We start from the raw sequence: 21,272 nt of genomic DNA, 5'->3' as shown, positions 1-21,272 counted from the left end.
TAACTTATAAAATCAACAGTAGTTTCTCTACAGTACAATGTAGACTACATTGACTAGGTCACTGTGGGGATGGATGTGAAGCTTCCACTGGTTGAACAGCGGTGGATCCTCAACTATAGCAGACAATCAATCGATTTGATTGAAAACTGGGCGGTTTCACCGACTTCGATGTCAATAAAGAACTTGACCATTATTCAATTCCGGACAACGTCTGTAAATTAATAATTGGTACGAATAAATGGTGAAAAATAATAAAAAAAAACTTATTCCCACAGAAATATATATATATATATATATATATATATATGTGTGTGTGTGTGTGTGTGTGTGTGTGTGTGATGAAAATAATGGAAATAGTATTCCGACAAAATAGAGAAATAAAAAGGAACAAACCGTATATGTGTTCATCAACGTTTCATCTTTATTCGATTCATCCAGAGGAAGTCTCGAAATAAAGACGAAACGTTGATGAACACATAATACGGTTTGTTCCTTTTTATTTCTCTCTCTCTCTCTCTCTCTCTCTCTCTCTCTCTCTCTCTATATATATATATATATATATATATATATATATATATATATATATATATATATATATATATATATGAAAAATTTCCGGGAGGTACAGAATTTTATAACGGCTAAATACAGACCAAAAAGCATAATGAATTTAAAAAATAAAAAATGAAAATAAAGGTTAATAAATCGAGGAAAATACAATTTAAAACAAACAAAAAAAAAGTCATGAATATGGCGGGGGTAGAAAACCCCCCAGAAATAAACTCTCTAAAATGTTCAAATGATAGGGAGAGTGTCGCACTCTCCCTATCATTTGAACATTTTAGAGACTCTTTTTATTAAGTCATTGAGACCTTCTCTTTGCAAGCAAAAAGTAAATGTTCTTGGGCTCAATTTTTTTCCCCCGTTTATTTCTGTTGTTTTTCCTATCCCCGCTTTTTTTTGTTTTAAATCGTATTTTCCTCGGTTTAACTTTAATAAGTGAGGAACGAAACCTGGTTAGCTAACCTTTATTTTCATTTTTTATTTATTAAAATTCATTATGCTTTTTGATATGTATTTAGCCGATATATATATATATATATATATATATATATATATATATATATACATATATATATTTCTGTGGGAATATTCATACCAATTATTAATTTAGAAAGCATATCACAAATAAATGATAAATATTTTATGTTTCAAATTACATGAAGTTGACCATCTTACAATTATTTCTTTAATTACGTTGACATTTACATCTCTCTATAGCAACTATTTCGTAGCGGAAAATCATTCATTTTATTATTATATAAATTAATGAATCTATTTTGCCTTTAACTCGTCAGAAGAAATAGCAACTATTAATCCATCTCAAAGAATTTCTATTAGGTAAACGATATATACCAGCCGATACGGATTCAGCAATGGAAGATTAGCTAACAAAAAACTTGGATTTATAGGATCAAACAATCCAACTTTAATCGCCCTTCGAGGCCGTTGGCTCTGTGAATAGAGACGTTGAATCTCTACAGTTCCAGGTGAGCATTGTCTAAAGATAGCGGTTTTAATCCTACACGAAGCCGGCTAGAGGATTACTTGGCCAAAACGTGGTGAGACGACAACAACTATGGAAGGCAGTAATTAATGATGATACAGTTATAAGATTCGGCATTCTCCTCTCGTCGTGGTTAATAACCTGATGAAGGCCAAAGGAATAGTTGGCCGAAACGTCGTGAAAAAAAAAACACCGATAAAGACGAGGATAACATTTCGCAAATACATAAATAAAATCTACAAATTACTCACCTGAAAGAATTCCAATAATTGAATAATATATACTCTAGTTCGTGTTCAAATGTGTTCCATAGATATATCTTATTACAACTTATGTTTTTATATGTTTTTCTATTATCACATATGGTTATTTATTTGGATCAACACACCAATTACATAATACTTCTTTACTTCAACTAATTAAATGAGTATTTAAACCAACGCCCAAAGATTTAATTCTACTTATACTTTATTACATGATACTTATTAACATAACATATAATCTTCCAACATCCCATTTAGTTTTATTTATTTTATTTTATTTCATTTATTTATTTAGCCATTTTTTTCCATCAATTTCGCTTCATTTATACGAGAAAGACAAAAAAAAAATCACTGGAAACCATTTTTTTTCTTTTTTTTTTTTGACTCGCTCAAAATAAAGATAGAGACGACGTCCGTTCGCAAATCGTAGATATTATAATCTAGGGAGTATATAAAAAGTTGTAAAAAAATAGTACCCCTCCCCGGAAAAAGCTTTTGCTGGACATACAAAAACGCGCACAGCCCTTTTGTCTTTTTATAGATGCTCGTTAATCTAATCTACTCACATCCTCCAATTTACTTTTATCTTTTAAATTTTATTTCGTTTATTAATTATTCAGTTTTTCTATCTGTAAATGTAATATTCAAATATCCTTTAATCACGTATTAATAACCATTTCCCAAACTAGTTTAATTGTTTAGTACAATTTTTTCTTTTTTTATATCTTGAATAAATTATATTTACACTTATATTTGTGTTTAAAAGTACACTAATCATATAATAATGTGTTATTTCAATTAATTAAATGAGTATTTAAAATAGTATTTGATGATTTAATTCATATTTTGCTTTTATGTTAATGTTGTTATTATAATATATTTTATATTCCCCTACCATCCCATTTACTTTTTATTTTGTTTAGAATTAATTTTTCTTATTTGCAACAAAAAATTAACTTGCTAGAATGCTAGAATATTTAAAGTTTTACAATTCATATTCCATATACTAATTTGATATTTACTTAATTTACATATAATTATAAACTACAATTATTAACTCATAGTTGTCAAACTTAAATTAGATACTATATTATGTAAAATATATCACCATATTTCAATTTTTAATCTATTTTAAATATATATATATATATATATATATGATTATACCTATTTACTATGCCTCCCCACGGGACAGAGTTAGACACCAGGGTCGTTTTTTAACGTGGAGAAAAGGTACAAATTGTTTCAGTCGTGAAGGATTTCTCCTCCACCGAAAGAGAACAAGATTTGGGTTATATTGATTTACGATTTCCAGTTTATCTTTCCTTATTGCTATTTTTATCTCATTTAATATATTTATCTCTATAAAGGACTTAAAAAATTCTATGCTTTGATAATTGAATTTATATTAACCTAATTCATGCTCCTAATCAGATTTTAGTCGCGACAAGATTTTCTTTCCTGGAACGCATGCAATCTAATTGATTTTCAGCAGAATCTACACGAAACCAAACAACCTATCTCTATGTATAAATACAAATATATTTAAACATGTTATTTATCCGTGCCATAGTTGTGGAAATAGTTTTAGTTTGCTTTATAGTCGCCATAAAAGAACGCGAATCTGAATTTGATTTCTAGAAACTAGAAGAAAAAGAAGAAAAATCAATAACTCCGACCTGTTTAGTGAAAGGAAGTGATAATCCATGTGAAAGATTTAATGAGCATAAAAAGAAAACTTGTTTTAGTCTAGTCTGTGAACCATATGTGTGAAATGTATGGTGTTGTATGTATGGTGTTGACAACGTCCAATGTGTCTTACCACGCAGACTGAGAAGTGTGGATCTGTCCGTATATCGACGGTTAACCTGCTTGAAGAGGAAGAATTTAAAATAGATCAATCAAACCCTCTCTGTAACTTTTGCACCGGACTCTTGTTGCATTTGACAATTTGTCCCCCAGAGAAACTGTGGACGATTACTAGGGTAAACTAGAAGAACTGGTACCTCTAATCGAAGTAAACCCCTTTGAATGATGGCTAAGTTCTGCTTTCGTGTCAGGACTCCCCGGTTAACCAAAAATTAAGCGACTTTCAGTGATAAAGCACATGACCTTAGAAAAAAATCTTGCTTCCCGTAACAAAAGTAAAAATAAAAATACTAGATCGGAAAGGGTTGGTGCATTCAAGATGCTTTTCCTCCGGTGTGAGTGGGTTATTATTGTCAACCCAAAGTAACGAAAAGTACCTCAATTCTAAAGGCAAGTAAGAAATATCTTCTAAGCCACGATGTTGGCAGCATAACTTTAACAATAATTAGCAGGAGCCCGATGAAGACTAATGAACTGGTGGCAAACAGCAATCAATTGGAATTCGACACTCTTTTTAGGAATTGATCCCATCAAGGAATTAGGCCATGTACATTTAGCTGAGGCGACTCTTTCTCTGGGCGCAAGAATAGAGCTGGAATTTCTTAACTTTTGCGTGGAGTTCGACAGAGGATGTCGTCGAAGTTGTCCGGTGATCAGCCGTAAGAATAAAAATATGCAATAGATAGCCAGAGTATGGCATCCCTGCAAGAGCTCGTTCAGAGTATAATAAAGAGCTACAAGCCTGGATTGATAACGGGTTGTTGGCTGCATTACCCATAAAATGAATTGAAGGCCTGAAACGTCATCTAGCAAAACAAGCAAAAGATGAGTTCGGTACTCGAATATCAGGAGTTAAGTAAGCACGTTGACCCATGTACGGCTCGTACGGACATATGCCCCGAAAAGAATGGCGGATAACAGAATCGAATGTATGGGTGTCAGACTTTCGCAAGACATACCTTGACGTACACATGCACCAATAACTGTGTCACTATCAAACTAAACTAATTGTTGACGCTATTTTGATGAAGGACAAGTGCATAAAATGGTAACCAGGGTTGCAGAGTTGAAGCCAAGTCGGAGTTGGAAGGAGTCGGAGGTTTTAGCTGGCTTCGGAGTCATAGTCGGAGTCGGATTTCTAAGAGTACGAGAAGTCGGAGTCGGAATTTTTTATCCAACTCCGACTCCTTAAGTTCAATAAATCTATGTTTTTACGGGATTTTCCCACCTATCATCAATGGAACTGGGGTAATCTCGTCAGCATCAAATAAAGCCAAACTCTTTGCCAAGAACTTTGCAGCTAATTCTACTCTATACAACCAAGGCCGCCAATCCATCATATTTCCTCCTGTATCAGAAAACACGTTATGCAGCATACAAATATCTGTGCGTGATGTTGCCAAGCCAATCAAAAGCCTTGATTCCCGTAAAGCAACTGGCTCCGACAGCATTTCAATTATAGTGCTCAAAAAGTTCAACCAGAACTTGCTCCCATACCTACAAAGCTCTTTAAGCGTTGTCTTAAGGAGAATTGCTTCCCAACACCCTGGAAAATCTCATCGGTATGCCCTGCATTTAAGAATTCAGGTGATCTGTCATCTTCATCTTAGTACAGACCAATAAGTCTCCTGTGCGTCATGAGTAAGTCACCGGAATTTGTATTAAATAGAGAAGTTGTCAATCACCTCAGCAAAAATAACCTTCTTAGTGACATGCAATATGGTTTCGTTTTGTTAGATCTACAGCGGATGTGCTTACGGTTATTTTTCATAGGATTAGTGAAACTTTCGACGGAGACCTCGTTTCTAGAGCAATTGCTCTTGACATATGAAAGGCCTTTGATAGGCTATGGCATAAAGGTCTACTTCACAAGATCTCCTGCTATGGTAAAGCTGAAAATGTATTTTCAATTATTAAATCATTTCTCTCTGAAAGGTTCATAAGAGTAGTTGTTGATTAGCAGAAATAAGAAGCCCATGGCTCAATGATCCTCCAAATCACACCCTTCAATCATCGTAGACGTTTTTGCTTACGACACTAACATCTATTCTCTCTCTTCTGCTTCGGAGCGTGTGGTACAATGGGGAAAAAGTGGCTGGTTACTTTTAATGCATCTAAAACCAAGCTTCTATCTTTACATCATCAACGTTCTGATTCCCATCTGGCATCAATTGAAATGAACGGCTCCGTCTTGGGAAGGCCCCAAGCTTCTGGGCTAGAAAAATGGTCGGATCCTTCCAGCGCTCCAGGAGATAGCTCACTGCTGATGCAATTCTCTACCAAAGTAACAGCCCTATGGAGTACTGTTGCCATATCTGGGCAGGAGCTGCTAGAAAACTCTCCTGTCTCGACAAAGTTCTAAATAGGCCTAAAAAGGTTTCCCTATCCCGAAATATTGTAGTCCCTTTTGAACTGAAATAATAATAAAATCAAATTGTAATTTTTTTTTATCCCTTTGTTATTTTAACTTATTCTATGAAATTAGTTTGTGTTTCTTATCTGAATTCATTTTAACTCGCGAGTCTACTCCCCATGTTATGCAATAAACTATCATAATGAAATTTTTTGAGGGGGACTGGCATTAAAAAAACTTTAATACTATTTAAAATTTTAAACATCTTTTAATCTGCCTTTAAAATAGATATTACTAAAAGAATTATTTATTATATTATATCATTTTATTCGATTTCTATATTCCGCGGTCTCTACCCGCTTGAAACTATTTTCCCAGACATTTTTTTTTGCATGTCATTTGTTTGTTGTATATTAGTACTAGTTAGCAATATATATATATATATAGAGACACAATAGAACATGTGGAAATACGCATCATTTTTCTAGCATTCATCACCTTTTGTATGTTTCAAATTATTAACATAGAAATCGAAAATTATACAAGTTTCAATTAAATAAAAGAAGGAAGTATAAAAATCAAAACACATTTGCCTCTTGAAGCAGATCCTCCCTCCCTCCTATTGCTTTCAAATAAACGCTAATCTTCGCACCCTAACTCATTCCACGTGGAGACACCGTTTTTTTAGCTAGACCAACATGGGTCGCTCAAAGAACACCAAGTTAAGTGCATCTCTATACCCGTGTTGTGTGGAACCTCTTTATGTAGATCTAGTCGCACCATTGCTTTTGTTTTCTTTGCTTTATATTCTCTCACATATTCAAGTAATTATTATTCATATCCTATTCATTTATTTCAAAACAAATTAGTTGCTACAGCAGATTGGTTCTCTCGCAGTACTTGAAAGATACAATTTCTTGTAAATGTTAGAGGGAATCTATCTCTAATCCTATGCTTATTTATGTAGAATAGAGAACAACTTTAAAGTTAGATACTCAATATCTTCATCCATGCGGGGGCACAGAAATACCTGGTGTAGAAACCAGGTGCATGGTTCCCTCTGTCAGTATGATCGACTCGTAGATCTTGTCATATCATCGATCTAAGAGAAAGAAAACTCTGATAATAAAACTGGGAGAGGGAGGTATCCCCAGTCATGGTCGACAACCTTTCTGGAGCTGGTGACTCGAACAAATTCCCGGATTGCAAACCTAACTTGCTTAAGAAGTAGATAGGATCTTCCTATCGCCGGCTGTCACACTTCGTCTTTGTCTATTAGCCAGGCCAGAGGTACAATACCAGGGACTCACCAGGGTAACCTTGTGCTTGACTTTGTTAACTGACTAGGACATTGGCCGTGGTTCCCTTATTCCCTATTTTAAATTTCTCGCTTTCTCTCGGGAATTGAGAAAACTGAGTTTGCTTGCATGCCACTTGTTTGGACCGGTCTTGTCAGAGAGGTTGAGCGTAACTGATTGACAGTTTCTTTTGCTGCTGTTTCCGACTAGCAGTACAGGAGCCCTAACTCTTTGGTAACGCTTAGACTGGCTGCTCTATCATCAGTTGTATAATATCAGGATAGTTGTAGTGTCATGTCGCGCATGGAAACGTACCCTGCTGCTATATCTAGTGGGCTTTCACGAGACCGCACCTTTTAAACAGGACTCGGCTAATGGACCACTGCATGTGTATACTTGGCATCGAAATAGGCCCACTTTGCTCAAAACTTTTTCCCTAATCTGACATTAAACAAAAACGTAATTAAATGACAATCCAAACAAATATCATGATAAAAACAAACAACCCAAACAAAACCAATTCGCCTTTGACCACAAGGCTTACTCTCACAAATATCAGTTGGCTTAGAGGTAATCTAGATGATGTAGAGTCTTACCTTTTAATAAACGCCCCGGATATCTTAGCATTAAGTTAAACAAACTTATACTCTGCAATCCCCCCTAACTACTTTAACATGACAGGATACCTCCTTCTTTGCCGTAAGGATTCGGATAGATATATGCACTGGTTTAGTGTCTATATTCGTAGCACCCTCCCTTAAACTAGAGAGAAAAATCTCGAATCTGATGACCAGGCTTTTATTTGCTTTCGACGAACATTTCATCACTGTATTAGTTACTTATATTTTCTCTACCGTTTTTCCTCAAGTCAGGATTGTACCCTAATCGATCATGCCTCTCATAGTATGGATGCAGCAATCTCATTGGATAGTAACGCCCAAATACATGTGTTTGGTGATTTAATGTCCACCATAAAATTGGCTTGGTTTCTTAGGTCACACAAATGCTCTACTTATAGCTCTTCTATAGCCCATTCTCTCACACAGACAGTAATGTTTCCTACTGGCCTACCAGTTCGTGAACAATAGCAGGCTCCGCTTCTAGACCTACCCTCACCACAGTACCTGAGGATTGTGTGACTAATGGCCACAGTCCAATCGGAAACGCAGACCTCCTAGTGGTATCGGTTAACATCACATTTAAATCCCAACCTCAAGGTTAAGGATCATTGCTCAAAAAACAAGGTACTATGACAGGGCTTACTGGGAAGCCATTAGATAACGCATTCGAGATACTCCATAGACTGATATCTTCTCTCTTCCTGCTGAACAGTGTGCCAATGAAACAACTGAAAGCGAGAATTGAAGCACATGTTCCCAGACGGAAGTATTATAGCAAGCCTCACTCACCTCCATGGTTCACTAAAGATTGTGCAGTTACTATTGCACAAAGACAGCATGCATTCCACCAGTTTTTACGTCATAAGTCAAATACAAATAGGTAAAATTCATAGATGCTAGAAATCATTGTAAGAGAGAAATAGCGACAGACAACAGAAAGCGTGCTGAAATAATTAGGGAACGCATAGAATAGCAAAAGATAGGAACTTGTGATTTCTGCAAAAACCTATACTAGTGTAGTGAATAAAGAACAATCAGTAATTCCTCAACTGAGCAACAACCAGAAGGTTGCATGCACGGTAACAGAGAAGGCGGAACTGCTGTCCTGGCGATTGCCTCTAACTCAACCTTAGAGCCAACAGACAACTCCCTCTCAAATTTCTCTATGCGGACCGAAGACACATTAGATGATGTAAAAATAACCCTTTCTCATGTCCGCGATATCATAAAAACTTAGACACCTCAAAGGCGTGTGGACCTGATGTCATCTCTGCTATACTAATCAAGAAATGCTCCCATACTTTCCAAGCTCTACAGTAAATGCCTTGCTGAATCTTGCTTCCCTAATAGCTGGAAGATTGCCTCTGCGGTACGAGTGTACAGGAATTCTGATGAAAAAAACAGACCCTCTCAATTATCGCTACATTAATCTCTTCCCTCTCTTCACTAAAATCTTTGAGACCTTAATTAATCAAGCACTAGTTCACCACCTCGCAAAAGCAAATCTTCTCTCTGACAAACAGTATGAATTCAGACAATGTCGTTCTACTGCATATATTTTAACATTCATCTTGAACACATTTACCATGTACTGGATATAGCGGGCGAAGCCACAGCTGTAGCCCTTGATACAGTCGGGCACAAAGGGTTGCTAATGAAAATTAAATTGTACGTTTTGACCGGAAGTATACTAAATATAATTAGACCCACCTTAGACAATAGAAGCATTCAGATTATCATTGACAGACATACATACAAGCAGCATAACATTAATGCAGGAGAGCCTCAGGGGTCGAACTTTGGACCACTATCATTCCTGATATTCAAAAACGACCTCCCTGATAATATTGTGTCTGAGATGGGTACATTTGCTGATGATAAAACGCTCTATAACATGCATGAGGAAAGAACAGATGTACACAAATCCAAGGCAATGTCAGAATCATTAGAAAAAGACCTCCAGATCATTATAGAATGGGGATGCAAATGGATGGTAACATTTAATGCTAGTAAAACTAAGCTGTTCTCCTTTAATAATTACAAGACGCCTCTCGAACCGCCTATGTTGATGAAAAATAACACCCCGCCTGAGAATTCTATTTCAAACTCTTCGGCCTAACATTTGCGAGCAATATGAACTGGAACAAATACATAGAGGACATTGCAAAGACTGCTGCAAAGATAGTAGGTTCCATTTATCGAGCTAGAAAACTGCTCACACCTGAGAGTATCCTGTACCTTTACAAGGCCACCATTCGCCCATGCATGGAGTATTGTTGCCACATCTGGGCTGGTGCATCTACCATTAACCTCTCCCTCTTGAATAAGTTCCAAAAAAGAGTTGTCAATCTAATCGATCCCACTTTGTCAACTAAGCTCCAACCATTGTCTCATCGCCGCAATGTTGCATCACTGTGCCTGTTTTACAAATATTTTAATGGAATGTGTTCTGATGAACTTGTTTCACTTGTACCCCCTCGACGTACATATCCCCGACAAACCCGCTTAGCAATATAATCCCACCCCTTCACTGTTGAGGTCCCTAGATGCCAGAAAACTTTCTATTCTCTTCCCTCGAACAGCTAGACTTTGGAATTCCCTTCCTGCTACCTGATTTCCTGGTCGTATTGATATGCAGAAGTTTAGATGTAACATAAACCGACATCTTGTTAATCTTTCCTTGACATACGAGGTAGTTCCAAATAGTAGCCTTTTACATCCAAATGGTGATATGCCTTGTTAAGGGTTAATTTGAGTAAAATAAATAAAGCTGGTTGAGTGTATATGTGAGTATATTTATCATACAAGTGAATGTTAAATGTAAAAAATAATATACATGAAAAGTATTTATAAAATGCTTGCTGAATAGGTGTGGGTGGCTGGTATATGGATCTGTAGAATAGATTTCCACATATGGGTCAAGGAGTCAGGAGTCGGTCGGAGTCTGAGTCGGAGTCGGAGGCGGGAGTCGGAGTCAGAGTCAAATATATCAAAGGAGTCGGAGACGGGAGTCGGAGTCGGAGTCGGAGTCGGAGTCGAAGATATCAAAGGAGTCGGAGTTGGAGTTGAAGTCGGCATTCTAGGAATTCTAGGAGTCGGAGTCGAAGTCGGACTTTTACAATCCGACTCCGCAAACCTGATGGTAACATCTATCTATATTGATTATTTGCATGTGGACGTGAGTGTTATGCTCGCGGCACGTGTAAAAAAGCATCTCTATAGGGATTTTCGCGAGAAAAAACCCGAAAGTCTACAGTGTAGAGCACGTGCGCTTGATTTGTAGGTCTGGGAAGAGGATAATATTCTGTATTAGAAAAAAGGTAAAAATCCTAGACATACCTCGTGTCGTCCCACTACCGAATATATTTTCGCTGTGTGGCAAATTGGTTGAGCACCTTCCTGTTTGTGATTGGCTCCGTGTTCCCATGGTGCTCACCAAGAAGAGAGAATCTGACGTCATCATTAAATTGAATGACAAAGTTGACGACGACTCTCCTCTCTATACCATTATTAAGAAGGTTCTCATGGGTGCACAAATAAAGCTGGGCACGAGGCAATGGTGCGTATCTGCGTTTCTGTTATAAGATATATCTTTATTATGGGATTGAGTTATGTTCGAAGAATACTGTTTCTAATTTTAAAGTATAATAAATGGAACCGGATAATTATCCCTCTGCCTCTACTTTATATATTATTCATTCGCGCTACTTCTCATTGCATCTAATTGTTAAACATGTGTTTACACACACATCCATGCTTATTTGCTACTTGTCGTTAGTATATGATAGGGCCATAGTAGAGACTGCTTGCTAGTTCAGAAAAGGGCTCCTAATTAATGGGGCAATATCAAAGAAATCGAAGGGGACTAGAATTTCAGTGCCATATATGCCGGAAATATATGAATACATATTGAAGACACTTCGTCAGCCTTATAGTTAAATCAAATTAACTATCTAATTATAAACCATGAAAATGAATAAGTAATTAATTAACGCTTGTTTTCAAAGGAATATACCATTTAGTAAACTTTCATGTATAGTGTTCGTATATCTATGAGTAAGTATATAACAATGCTTGTTTTATTAATATTAAAATAAACAAGGCCGATAGCCATTAGTCGAGTGCTCTCGTATAATGAATGAATGCATGAATGTAGGATTGACATAAAATTCTTAAAGATAAACTAAAATGACCGAAAAATGGGCTGAAATGACTTACATAAATAAAAAGTAAATGACTTAGAATGACTTTAATGAACTTAAGGATGAATTGAATGACTTTAAGAATGACTTGAATGCTTAAAAAATAACTTGAATGATCAGGAGAATTACTTGAATGGCTTTGACACTGATTGGTTGTAAAGTGGGTGATCATTTTACATTAAATTAATACAGATAAGTGATCCCCCACTTTATATCACAATAAGTATAGCATGTAGTAAGACAGATACCACACTTTGATCTTGGTCAAAAGGCCAAGAAAAGGGTATTTATTTGCTCCTCCACCGAGCAAATTAGGCACAAGGCCGATTTTTAATGTGATGAGTGAAGGGGAAATGCGGACCAACTCCCCGGGAAGTAGGGGAGCTGGATAGTGACAATTGGTATGAAGGATTGCCCCTACATTGACCAAGGTCTTATATGTGGGGTTGCCCCCACATATGGTTTTTGCCTGAAGTATCTGCCAGAACAGATGGTATTTATTTGCTCCCCCACCGAGCAAATTAGGCACAAGGCCAATTTTTAATGTGAGGAGTGAAGGGAGGGGGAAGGGAAAAAGGGGGCCAGCTCCCGAGAGGTGGGAAATGGGAGCTGGTTAAAGGTCAGGCATGTAGGGTTGCTCCCACATCTGGTCTTTGCTAGTCATAGCTAGTCATAGCTTGCAGCATCTGCCAGAACAGATACTACACATTGATCTTGGCCAAAAAGGCCAAGCACACAAACACAAAAGTGTTACGGACAGACCGACAGACCGACGGAGTGACTTATAGAGTCACTTGCACGGGACAAAAAATTAGTTTTTTTTTATATCTATGCTAAAGTAAAATAAGTATCAATTTTGTGTGTATGTGCGACTATTTCATGTGTTTGACCATGTTTCCGTGTTTAAAATGCTAACGAAAATAAACAGATTTTATTTCACATTTTATAATAAATTAACTGCAATTTTTTTTCTTTTGTAGGTTATAAAAATCTAAAAGCCGATGTCTATTTCCTCTTGGATTCCTCATCAAGTTTAAAACGTGAAGAATTTCGAAAACAATTAAAAGCCATCCAAATGATTGTTAATCATTTTGATATCGGACCCGAAAAGACTAGGATCGGGTTTTCATTGTCGACAGAGAATAATAATATATATAATGAGAATCTTGATTTCAATTCTGGTTCTGGAAAGTGGAGAGTGTTGCAGAGAATTCAAAGGTTGGAGTACCTGGGAGGCACAACGAACATCGGCAAAGCTCTTTTCAAATTGGGAAATGACGTATTCGGCCGGACATTTGTACGCAGACGCGCAGAGAGAATTTTAGTTGTCTTCATCGACGATAGGTTGCGTAACTACAATCTGGCACTGGAAGAGGCAAAGCAGCTTCAGCAATCCGGTGTGAAGATTTTTGTGTTTGGAATCGGTTCTAAGCCGAGACAGCAAGAAATGGATAATATTGCAAGTAAACCATCTAAAAAATTTGTGCACACATACTATTCTTTCGATGATCTTCTGAGAGATACCAGTAATTTGGCTTACGTTATTTCTACAGTCAAATCAGGTAACCGACGCAATACTTATTTTTTTCTTACATCACAAACGATAATATGTAAAAAAAACTTCTCCACAAACATAATTGCGAACAATCTGACAATAATCTAACTTAAAAATTATTAACAAGAAAGCAATAGATATCACTGAAAAAATATTTATCCGGTCCAATTCCAATAGTCGATTTATTAAATTTAGTAAATGTTTAGTTTAATAATATTTACAAATTAACCTTGGTATGTTTACGAACAGAGTTTCGTGTTTTTAGTCGAATATATTATAACACACACATATACATATCTATCTATATCAATATTTCTATTTTTATCTATCTATCTATCTATCTATCTATCTATCTATCTATCTTCCTTTCTCCAAATATATTATTAGAAACTTACGTCAGATATGACGTCGTTGCAGATGACACAACATATGATATATGTATCGTAAAATATGGCATCATGACTGATAACATAACCATATATGATTACGTAATATGCGAGTTTTCGACCTGCCAACGCCGAGTATCTATCTATCTATCTATCTATCCATCTATCTATCTATCTATCTATCTATCTATCTATCTATCTAACGAAACAATATATGATTTACGTCAAGAATGAGAGTTCATATAGAAACGTTGTTTTAATTTGAATAAAATAAAATACGCATCAAGTGGGCTTGAAAGCCAAATCACAACGTGATATTAGGGAAATAAATAAATATTTTATTTGTTTTAAATTTATCACAAATATGTTTCGGAGGTAGACTCTATTTTCAATGTGTTGTTTTTTTTTTTCTTTTTCTTATTCCTTCCCTGTTGTAAATTTAGAGAAAGAAGTCTGTTTGTATAGAGCCGCACGGTGTATCTGGCGGTTGTATTTTGAAATGTTTGAACTGTGCGTAGGTAACGCGAGAATAACGTCAAGAAGCAGAGTTCAATAGAAACGTTGTTTTAATTTGAATAAAATAAAATACGCATCAAGTGCGCTTGAAAGCCAAATCACAACGTAATATTAGGAAAATAAACAATTATTTTACTTGTTTGAAATTTATCACAAATATATTTCAGAGGTATACTCCATCTTCAGTGTGCTGTTTTGTTTCTTTTTTCCTTTTCTTCTTCCTGTTGTTTATTATTTTGTGTACAGAAAGTTTTAGATGAGTCAACTCATTGGTACCGTCGGTTTAAAACCCGATAATTAGGGCCATTTAGAATACCCATATCAAGCTCCCTTCAGCCAATACAAATTACTGGGTTTGAAATCGATGGTACCAATAACTTATCTAATCTAAAACTTTTTGCACACACAATATAAATACGCTTTTTTCGGATTTTCCTTATAATTGATCACTTACATATATATATATATATATATATATATATATATATATATATATATATATATATATATATATATATATATCATTGCTGCCCCATAGTATTCATTTGCTATTACTATCTCTCTGACAAGAGCAATGCATTTCTTTTAAACCGAACGGATAAAAGAAATTTCAATATGTCTTATTATAGTATTCCGTTTAACAATAAATTCATGTAAAATATATTTTTACATCATTAAATTTGTATTCTTATTTAGACATACATACATACATACATACATACATACATACATACATACATGTACATATATAGATATATATATACAAACCTGTGCTGTTTCATTTATGCATGCACGCATACATGCATGCATACATACATATGTACATGTGTATAAATATGCACACACACACACACACACACACACACACACACACACACACACACACACACACACACACACACACACACACACACACACACATATATATATATACACGAACATGTGCTATTTAAAAACGTCATTTTTTCAATTGTCATGTTTATTTTATATATTCCTAACATTTATATCCAAGAAAAATTATTCTTGCTTGTACCTCTGTCCGATATTAGGTCCCAAAATTGTTTAACTTCCTGCTCAGAGAAGAAAAATCATTTTTTCTAATTAAAACTTTCTAATCATAACTGTTCAGAGAAGAAAAATTATGTTTTCTAATCATAACTATACAATGAAAATCGTTTTTGTTTTATTTCCAGTGATTATTCCGGCTACTCCCATCATAATATCTACTACTCCTACTTATATTCCTCGTACCAATATTCCTTCTACTACTATGTTTGCCACACGAACATCACCAAATCGTGAGTATATACCTCTTGCAATATTTGTACATTTACAATCGCTATTTAAAAAATCGCTATGTTTATTGCAGTGTTTCTTAAAGCTTATGTTGAAAAAATTTCATTTCTTTTCTTATTTACTCTTCTCTGTAGAAAAATACAGACGTGTTTTAACATGTGATAAGCCAGCATCTAGATTCAGTGTAAATAGTCTTAGCTTGCTATATCGCTACCATAAAAATGACCGACTTTGAAACAAGAGGAAAAAATAAAACGCAATAAAGATGTCCTTTTGTGGAGAGGATGTGATGATCCACGTGAAATAGTGAGATGTAAAAGTATGCAAACGAAATTGAAGCAGAAATATCCGTGTTTTCCTTATATCTAATCTGTTAACATCTGTCAGTGCTTTTGTGTGTGCAAAACTTTAATACTATCCAATATGTTTATTCAATTTAAACAAAAATTCTAAACCTAACCGAACAAGGTATTTCGATTAAGGAATAACCAAACAAATATAACAGGCAACGCTTGCTATATTCGGATAATTTTAGAATTCCATGCCATCACATTTGATTTCTGTGTGCGGTATAAAAGCGGGGTGGGGGTGGGATGTCAAAGCGAAAAAAACAAACAAAAAAAAACGGTCAAAGTAACATCCCCCCCCCAAAAAAAAAACTCAACTTCGTGTGCCCGTGTAATGATTTAAAGTTTCCACACTAAAAATGCTAACAAAGATAAACTGATTTTTATTTAACATTTTATAATAAACGTTATTTCTACAGTTATCAGGTAACCGACATTTTATAATAAACGTTATTTCTACAGTTATCAGGTAATCGACATTTTATAATAAACGTTATTTCTACAGTTATCAGGTAATCGACATTTTATAATAAACGTTATTTCTACAGTTATCAGGTAATCGACATTTTATAATAAACGTTATTTCTACAGTTATCAGGTAATCGACATTTTATAATAAACGTTATTTCTACAGTTATCAGGTAACCGACGCAATGGTTGTTATTTTCTTGCATCACAAACGATAATATGTAAAAAGCTTTCCACGAACATAATTGAGAACAATACCACAATAATCCAACTTAAAAATTATTAATAGCAATAGATATAGCTAAATAAAATATGTATCTGCTGAAATACCTATAGCCGATTGTGTTAACTTTGTAAGGTTTAGTGTAACAACATTAAACAATTACCTTTAGTCGAATATATTATAAAGCTCTCTCTCTCTCTCTCTCTCTCTCATAAACGCACACACATCTATATCAATATTTCTATTTTTATCTATCTATCTATCTATCTACCTTTCTCCAAATATAGTATCATAAACCGTATTCCTGTTTCTTTGTTTTTTCATATACGTCAGATATGACGTCGTTACAGATGATGCCACATGTGATATATGTATCGTAAAATATGGCATCATGACAGATAACATAACCATATATGATTACGTAATATGGGAGTTTTCGACCTGACAACGCCGAGTATCTATCTATCTATCTATCTATCTATCTATCTATCTATCTATCTATCTATCTATCTATCTCTATACATAGATAGATATGGGATATATATATATATATATATATGTGTAGTCTTTGTCTTGTACATATTTGTTCATTATCTGGATGTCAGATACCTCCAGATTGCAACTATCCATTGCTTACAATGAGTATGCTGCAATCTATCTCAGAGAGAGAGAGAGAGAGAGAGAGAGAGAGAGAGAGAGAGAGAGAGAGAGAGGGAGAGAGCGAGCGAGAGAGAGAGAGAGAGAGAGAGAGAGAGAGAGAGAGAGAGAGAGAGAGAGAGAGAGAGAGGATTTCGTTTGTTTTCATAAATACCGTTTTTTCTAAGCACTATGGATAATAATCAAGGTAAGTTCATGAAATGCAAAAATTTCTCAGTGGTAGTTTAACAATTGAACTTCATAATTTTTTCAGTTTAAAGACAATCATAATATCATTGTCCTTTAAACTAACTAAAATAAAAAATATTTTTTAATCATCTACATCATAATTCAGGTCATAAAGGGTTAAAAATCTCTGGCTATCATACACTTTAAGCGCTTGTGGTGGTAAAATCTGTAACTATAAAATATATTAGTCTATAATGTATAACGATGACATGATCTTTAAGAGTATATAGTTTGGAGTATATAGTATTTTTAAAGAGCTGTTAACTATATTCAACTATAATTATATACATGCACTGTTTCTTTTAGAATGCCAAGACGAACAAGCTGACATCGCTTTGATAATCGACACTTCACGAAGTATCTACCCACCCGATTTCGACCACGGAATAATTTTCTTGCAAAATTTTACAAAAAGTTTTAAGATTGGTCCAAATAATATTCGCATTGCTGCCCTTGCTTTTGGTGAGGTAGTCGTTAAAAGCACAGCTTTCGGGTTCAACAAATACAATACAATGGCCAATACCCTTGATGCCCTTGGAAATATCAAATTTAATGCAGCATTAGGATCTACAACCCGAACCGACAGGGCCTTAAATTATGCACGGAGAAATTATTTTGTGCATGCAAGGCCAAAGGTCAAGAAAATTGTCATCTTAATTAACGATGGTAATTCGCATGCTCCAAAAAATGCTACTGTTGAGGCGGAAATGCTGAAAAGGGAAGGAGTTGTGATCATTGCTATAGGTATTGGGATGCAAGCCAATTATGCCACGTTAAAGACCATTGCCAGCAGCGAAACGTACGTTATGAGACTTGACAAATATAGCGCTTTGAATGACTTAATACATAAACTAATCTCCACCACTTGTCAAGGTAAGTAAAAATTTATTTTTTTACTTGTACGCTCACAAGTATTCCAATATTTTACCAGGTATCCTTATAACATTACACTCTCATTCATTTTTTTATTTTCTAATTAATAATTCTACTTCATAATTAATAATAACTACGATTACTACCATAACAAATACGACTTCTACCACACCATGATCCATCAAAATTAAACAAATCGTTAATCTCCTATGATCAATCAAAACTGAATAAATATTTTAATCTCTTTACTCTTATCTATTAAAAGTCAATATATGTTCAATTAACTAACTGGGATCTATCAAAACTAAACTAATCTTTTTTTATCCGAACGATAATCTATCAAAACAAAATAAATCTCCAATCTGCTAACAAAAATTTATTAAAACTTAATACCATATTCACTATAAAACTTAATAAATCTTAATCTTCTAACTAGTATATATTATCTAAAATATCCCAACTCTTAAAAAATAAATCTTTAAGAACCAAAATATGCTAACTCTTAACTAAATAAATCTTCAATATCCTCACAATAATTTACTAACTATAATTTATTACATCTACAAAAATCTTTAATATTCAAACCATAATTTAGTAATTATGACGAAGTAAATCTAAACATTTTTACCATAATTTATTTACTATGATCTTTTAAATCTAAAAAATTATAATTATTAAATCTAAAAAAAATTATGAATATTAAAAAATCATTATTATCCTAAGAATAATTAATTTAAATAAAAAAAAATCATTAATACAAAAGAACATTAATATTTAAAAAATCATGATATATAAAAAAGCATTTATATCATAAGAATATTTCCTATGATCTATTTAATCTGAACACCACATAACTATTTAAAAATTCATTAATATCCAAGGTATAATTCATTACCAATGATATATCAAATCTAAAAGTCCTAAATATTAAAAAAGCCTTATTATCTTATGAATCTTAATTAACGATGGTAATTCGCATGCTCCAAAAAATGCTACTGTTGAGGCGGAAATGCTGAAAAGGGAAGGAGTTGTGATAATTGCTATAGGTATTGGGATGCAAGCCAATTATGCCACGTTAAAGACCATTGCCAGCAGCGAAACGTACGTCATGATCCATCCAAATTAAACAAATCGTTAATCCCCTCTGAGTAATCAAAACTAAATAAATATTTTAATCTCTTTACTTTTATCTATTAAAAGTAAATATATATATTCAATTAGCTAACTGGGATCTATTAGAAGTAAAGTATTTTTTTTATCCGCACGATAATCTATCAAAACAAAATAAATCTCCAATCTGCTAACAATAATTTATAAAAACTAAATACCATAATCACTATAAAACTTAATAAATCTTAATCTTCTAACTAGTATATATTAACTAAAATATCCCAACTCTTAAAATATTAATCTTTAAGAACCAAAATATGCTAACTCTTATCTAAATAAATCTTTAATATCCTTACAATAATTTAGTAACTCTAATTTATTACATCTACAAAAATCTTTAATATTCAAACCATAATTTAGTAATTATGACGAAGTAAATCTAAATATTTTTACCATAATTTATTTACTATGATATTTTAAATCTAAAAAAAAATATTTAATATAAAAAATCATTAACCGCCTCAGAATAATGTATTAACTATGATCTATTAATATCCTTAGAATAATCTTGTTACTATGATCTAAAAACATCAATATTTAAAAAATCATGATTAATAAAAAAACATTCATATCATAAGAATAATTTATTAACTATGATCTATTTAAATCTAAAAACATATTAATATTTAAAAAAATCATTGATATTTTAGGTATAATTTATTAACAATGATCTATTAAATCTAAAAAATCATAGTTATTGAAAAAATCATTATTATCCTAAGATTAATTTATTAACTTTGATCTATTTAATCTAAAAATAATATTAAAAAAGCATTAGAATGTCTGAAGAATAATTTAGTAACTATAACCTATTAAATCTAAAGAATATTATTATTTAAAAATCATTTATATCCTAGGAATAATTTAGTAACTATGATATAACTATATATATATATATATATATATATATATATATATATATATATATATATATATATATATATACAGTCCTGGTCAGAATCATAAGATCACTAAAGAAAGTAAGTGTTTACGCATATTATCGAATTTTTAATCAAACAAATGGTTAAAACCATTGCCAAAAGGGAAAATATGATGGAAAAAAAATTAAATCTGCTTCATTCAAAACCTTAACCCTTATCTAATAATAACACACGTGTTATAATAGCTGTTAAATTTCAAATCTAGAATTATAATTATATATTATAATTTTTATAATATGCAAGACAAAGAATAAATCTCAACAAGTATATCTGCCTTCGACGTTAACCCATCTCCTCAAATGAGAAAACATTAGCAAATATTATAAATGATTAATACCTAATTTGCTATATATAATAAACATAGAAAATCATAATTAAAAGCTTTTAAAGTTTTTATAATTAAATTTTTTAAAAGTTTTCTAATATTTTCTCCTCGAAGA

The 21,272-nt window shown here is 33.5% G+C and overlaps 1 protein-coding gene across 1 annotated transcript in view; it reads left to right on the top strand.

The window, feature by feature from the left end:
- LOC145268379 (collagen alpha-3(VI) chain-like) overlaps positions 1–21,272 on the top strand; it is a 125,105-nt gene that overhangs the window by 12,824 nt on the left and 91,009 nt on the right. Inside the window, exons 5-7 of the mRNA XM_080123936.1 lie at positions 13,153–13,734; positions 15,823–15,927; positions 18,155–18,721. Coding sequence (XP_079980062.1) covers positions 13,153–13,734; positions 15,823–15,927; positions 18,155–18,721 — 1,254 coding nt within the window. The remainder of the gene's footprint in view (positions 1–13,152; positions 13,735–15,822; positions 15,928–18,154; positions 18,722–21,272) is intronic.

The sequence above is a fragment of the Euprymna scolopes genome, chromosome 43 (genome assembly GCF_053919585.1).
Source record: "Euprymna scolopes isolate OS-2025 chromosome 43, ASM5391958v1, whole genome shotgun sequence".
Classification (NCBI taxonomy): Eukaryota; Metazoa; Mollusca; class Cephalopoda; order Sepiida; family Sepiolidae; genus Euprymna; species Euprymna scolopes.
Note: the sequence above shows the minus strand (reverse complement) of the source record. Positions and strands in the feature narration are given on the sequence as shown.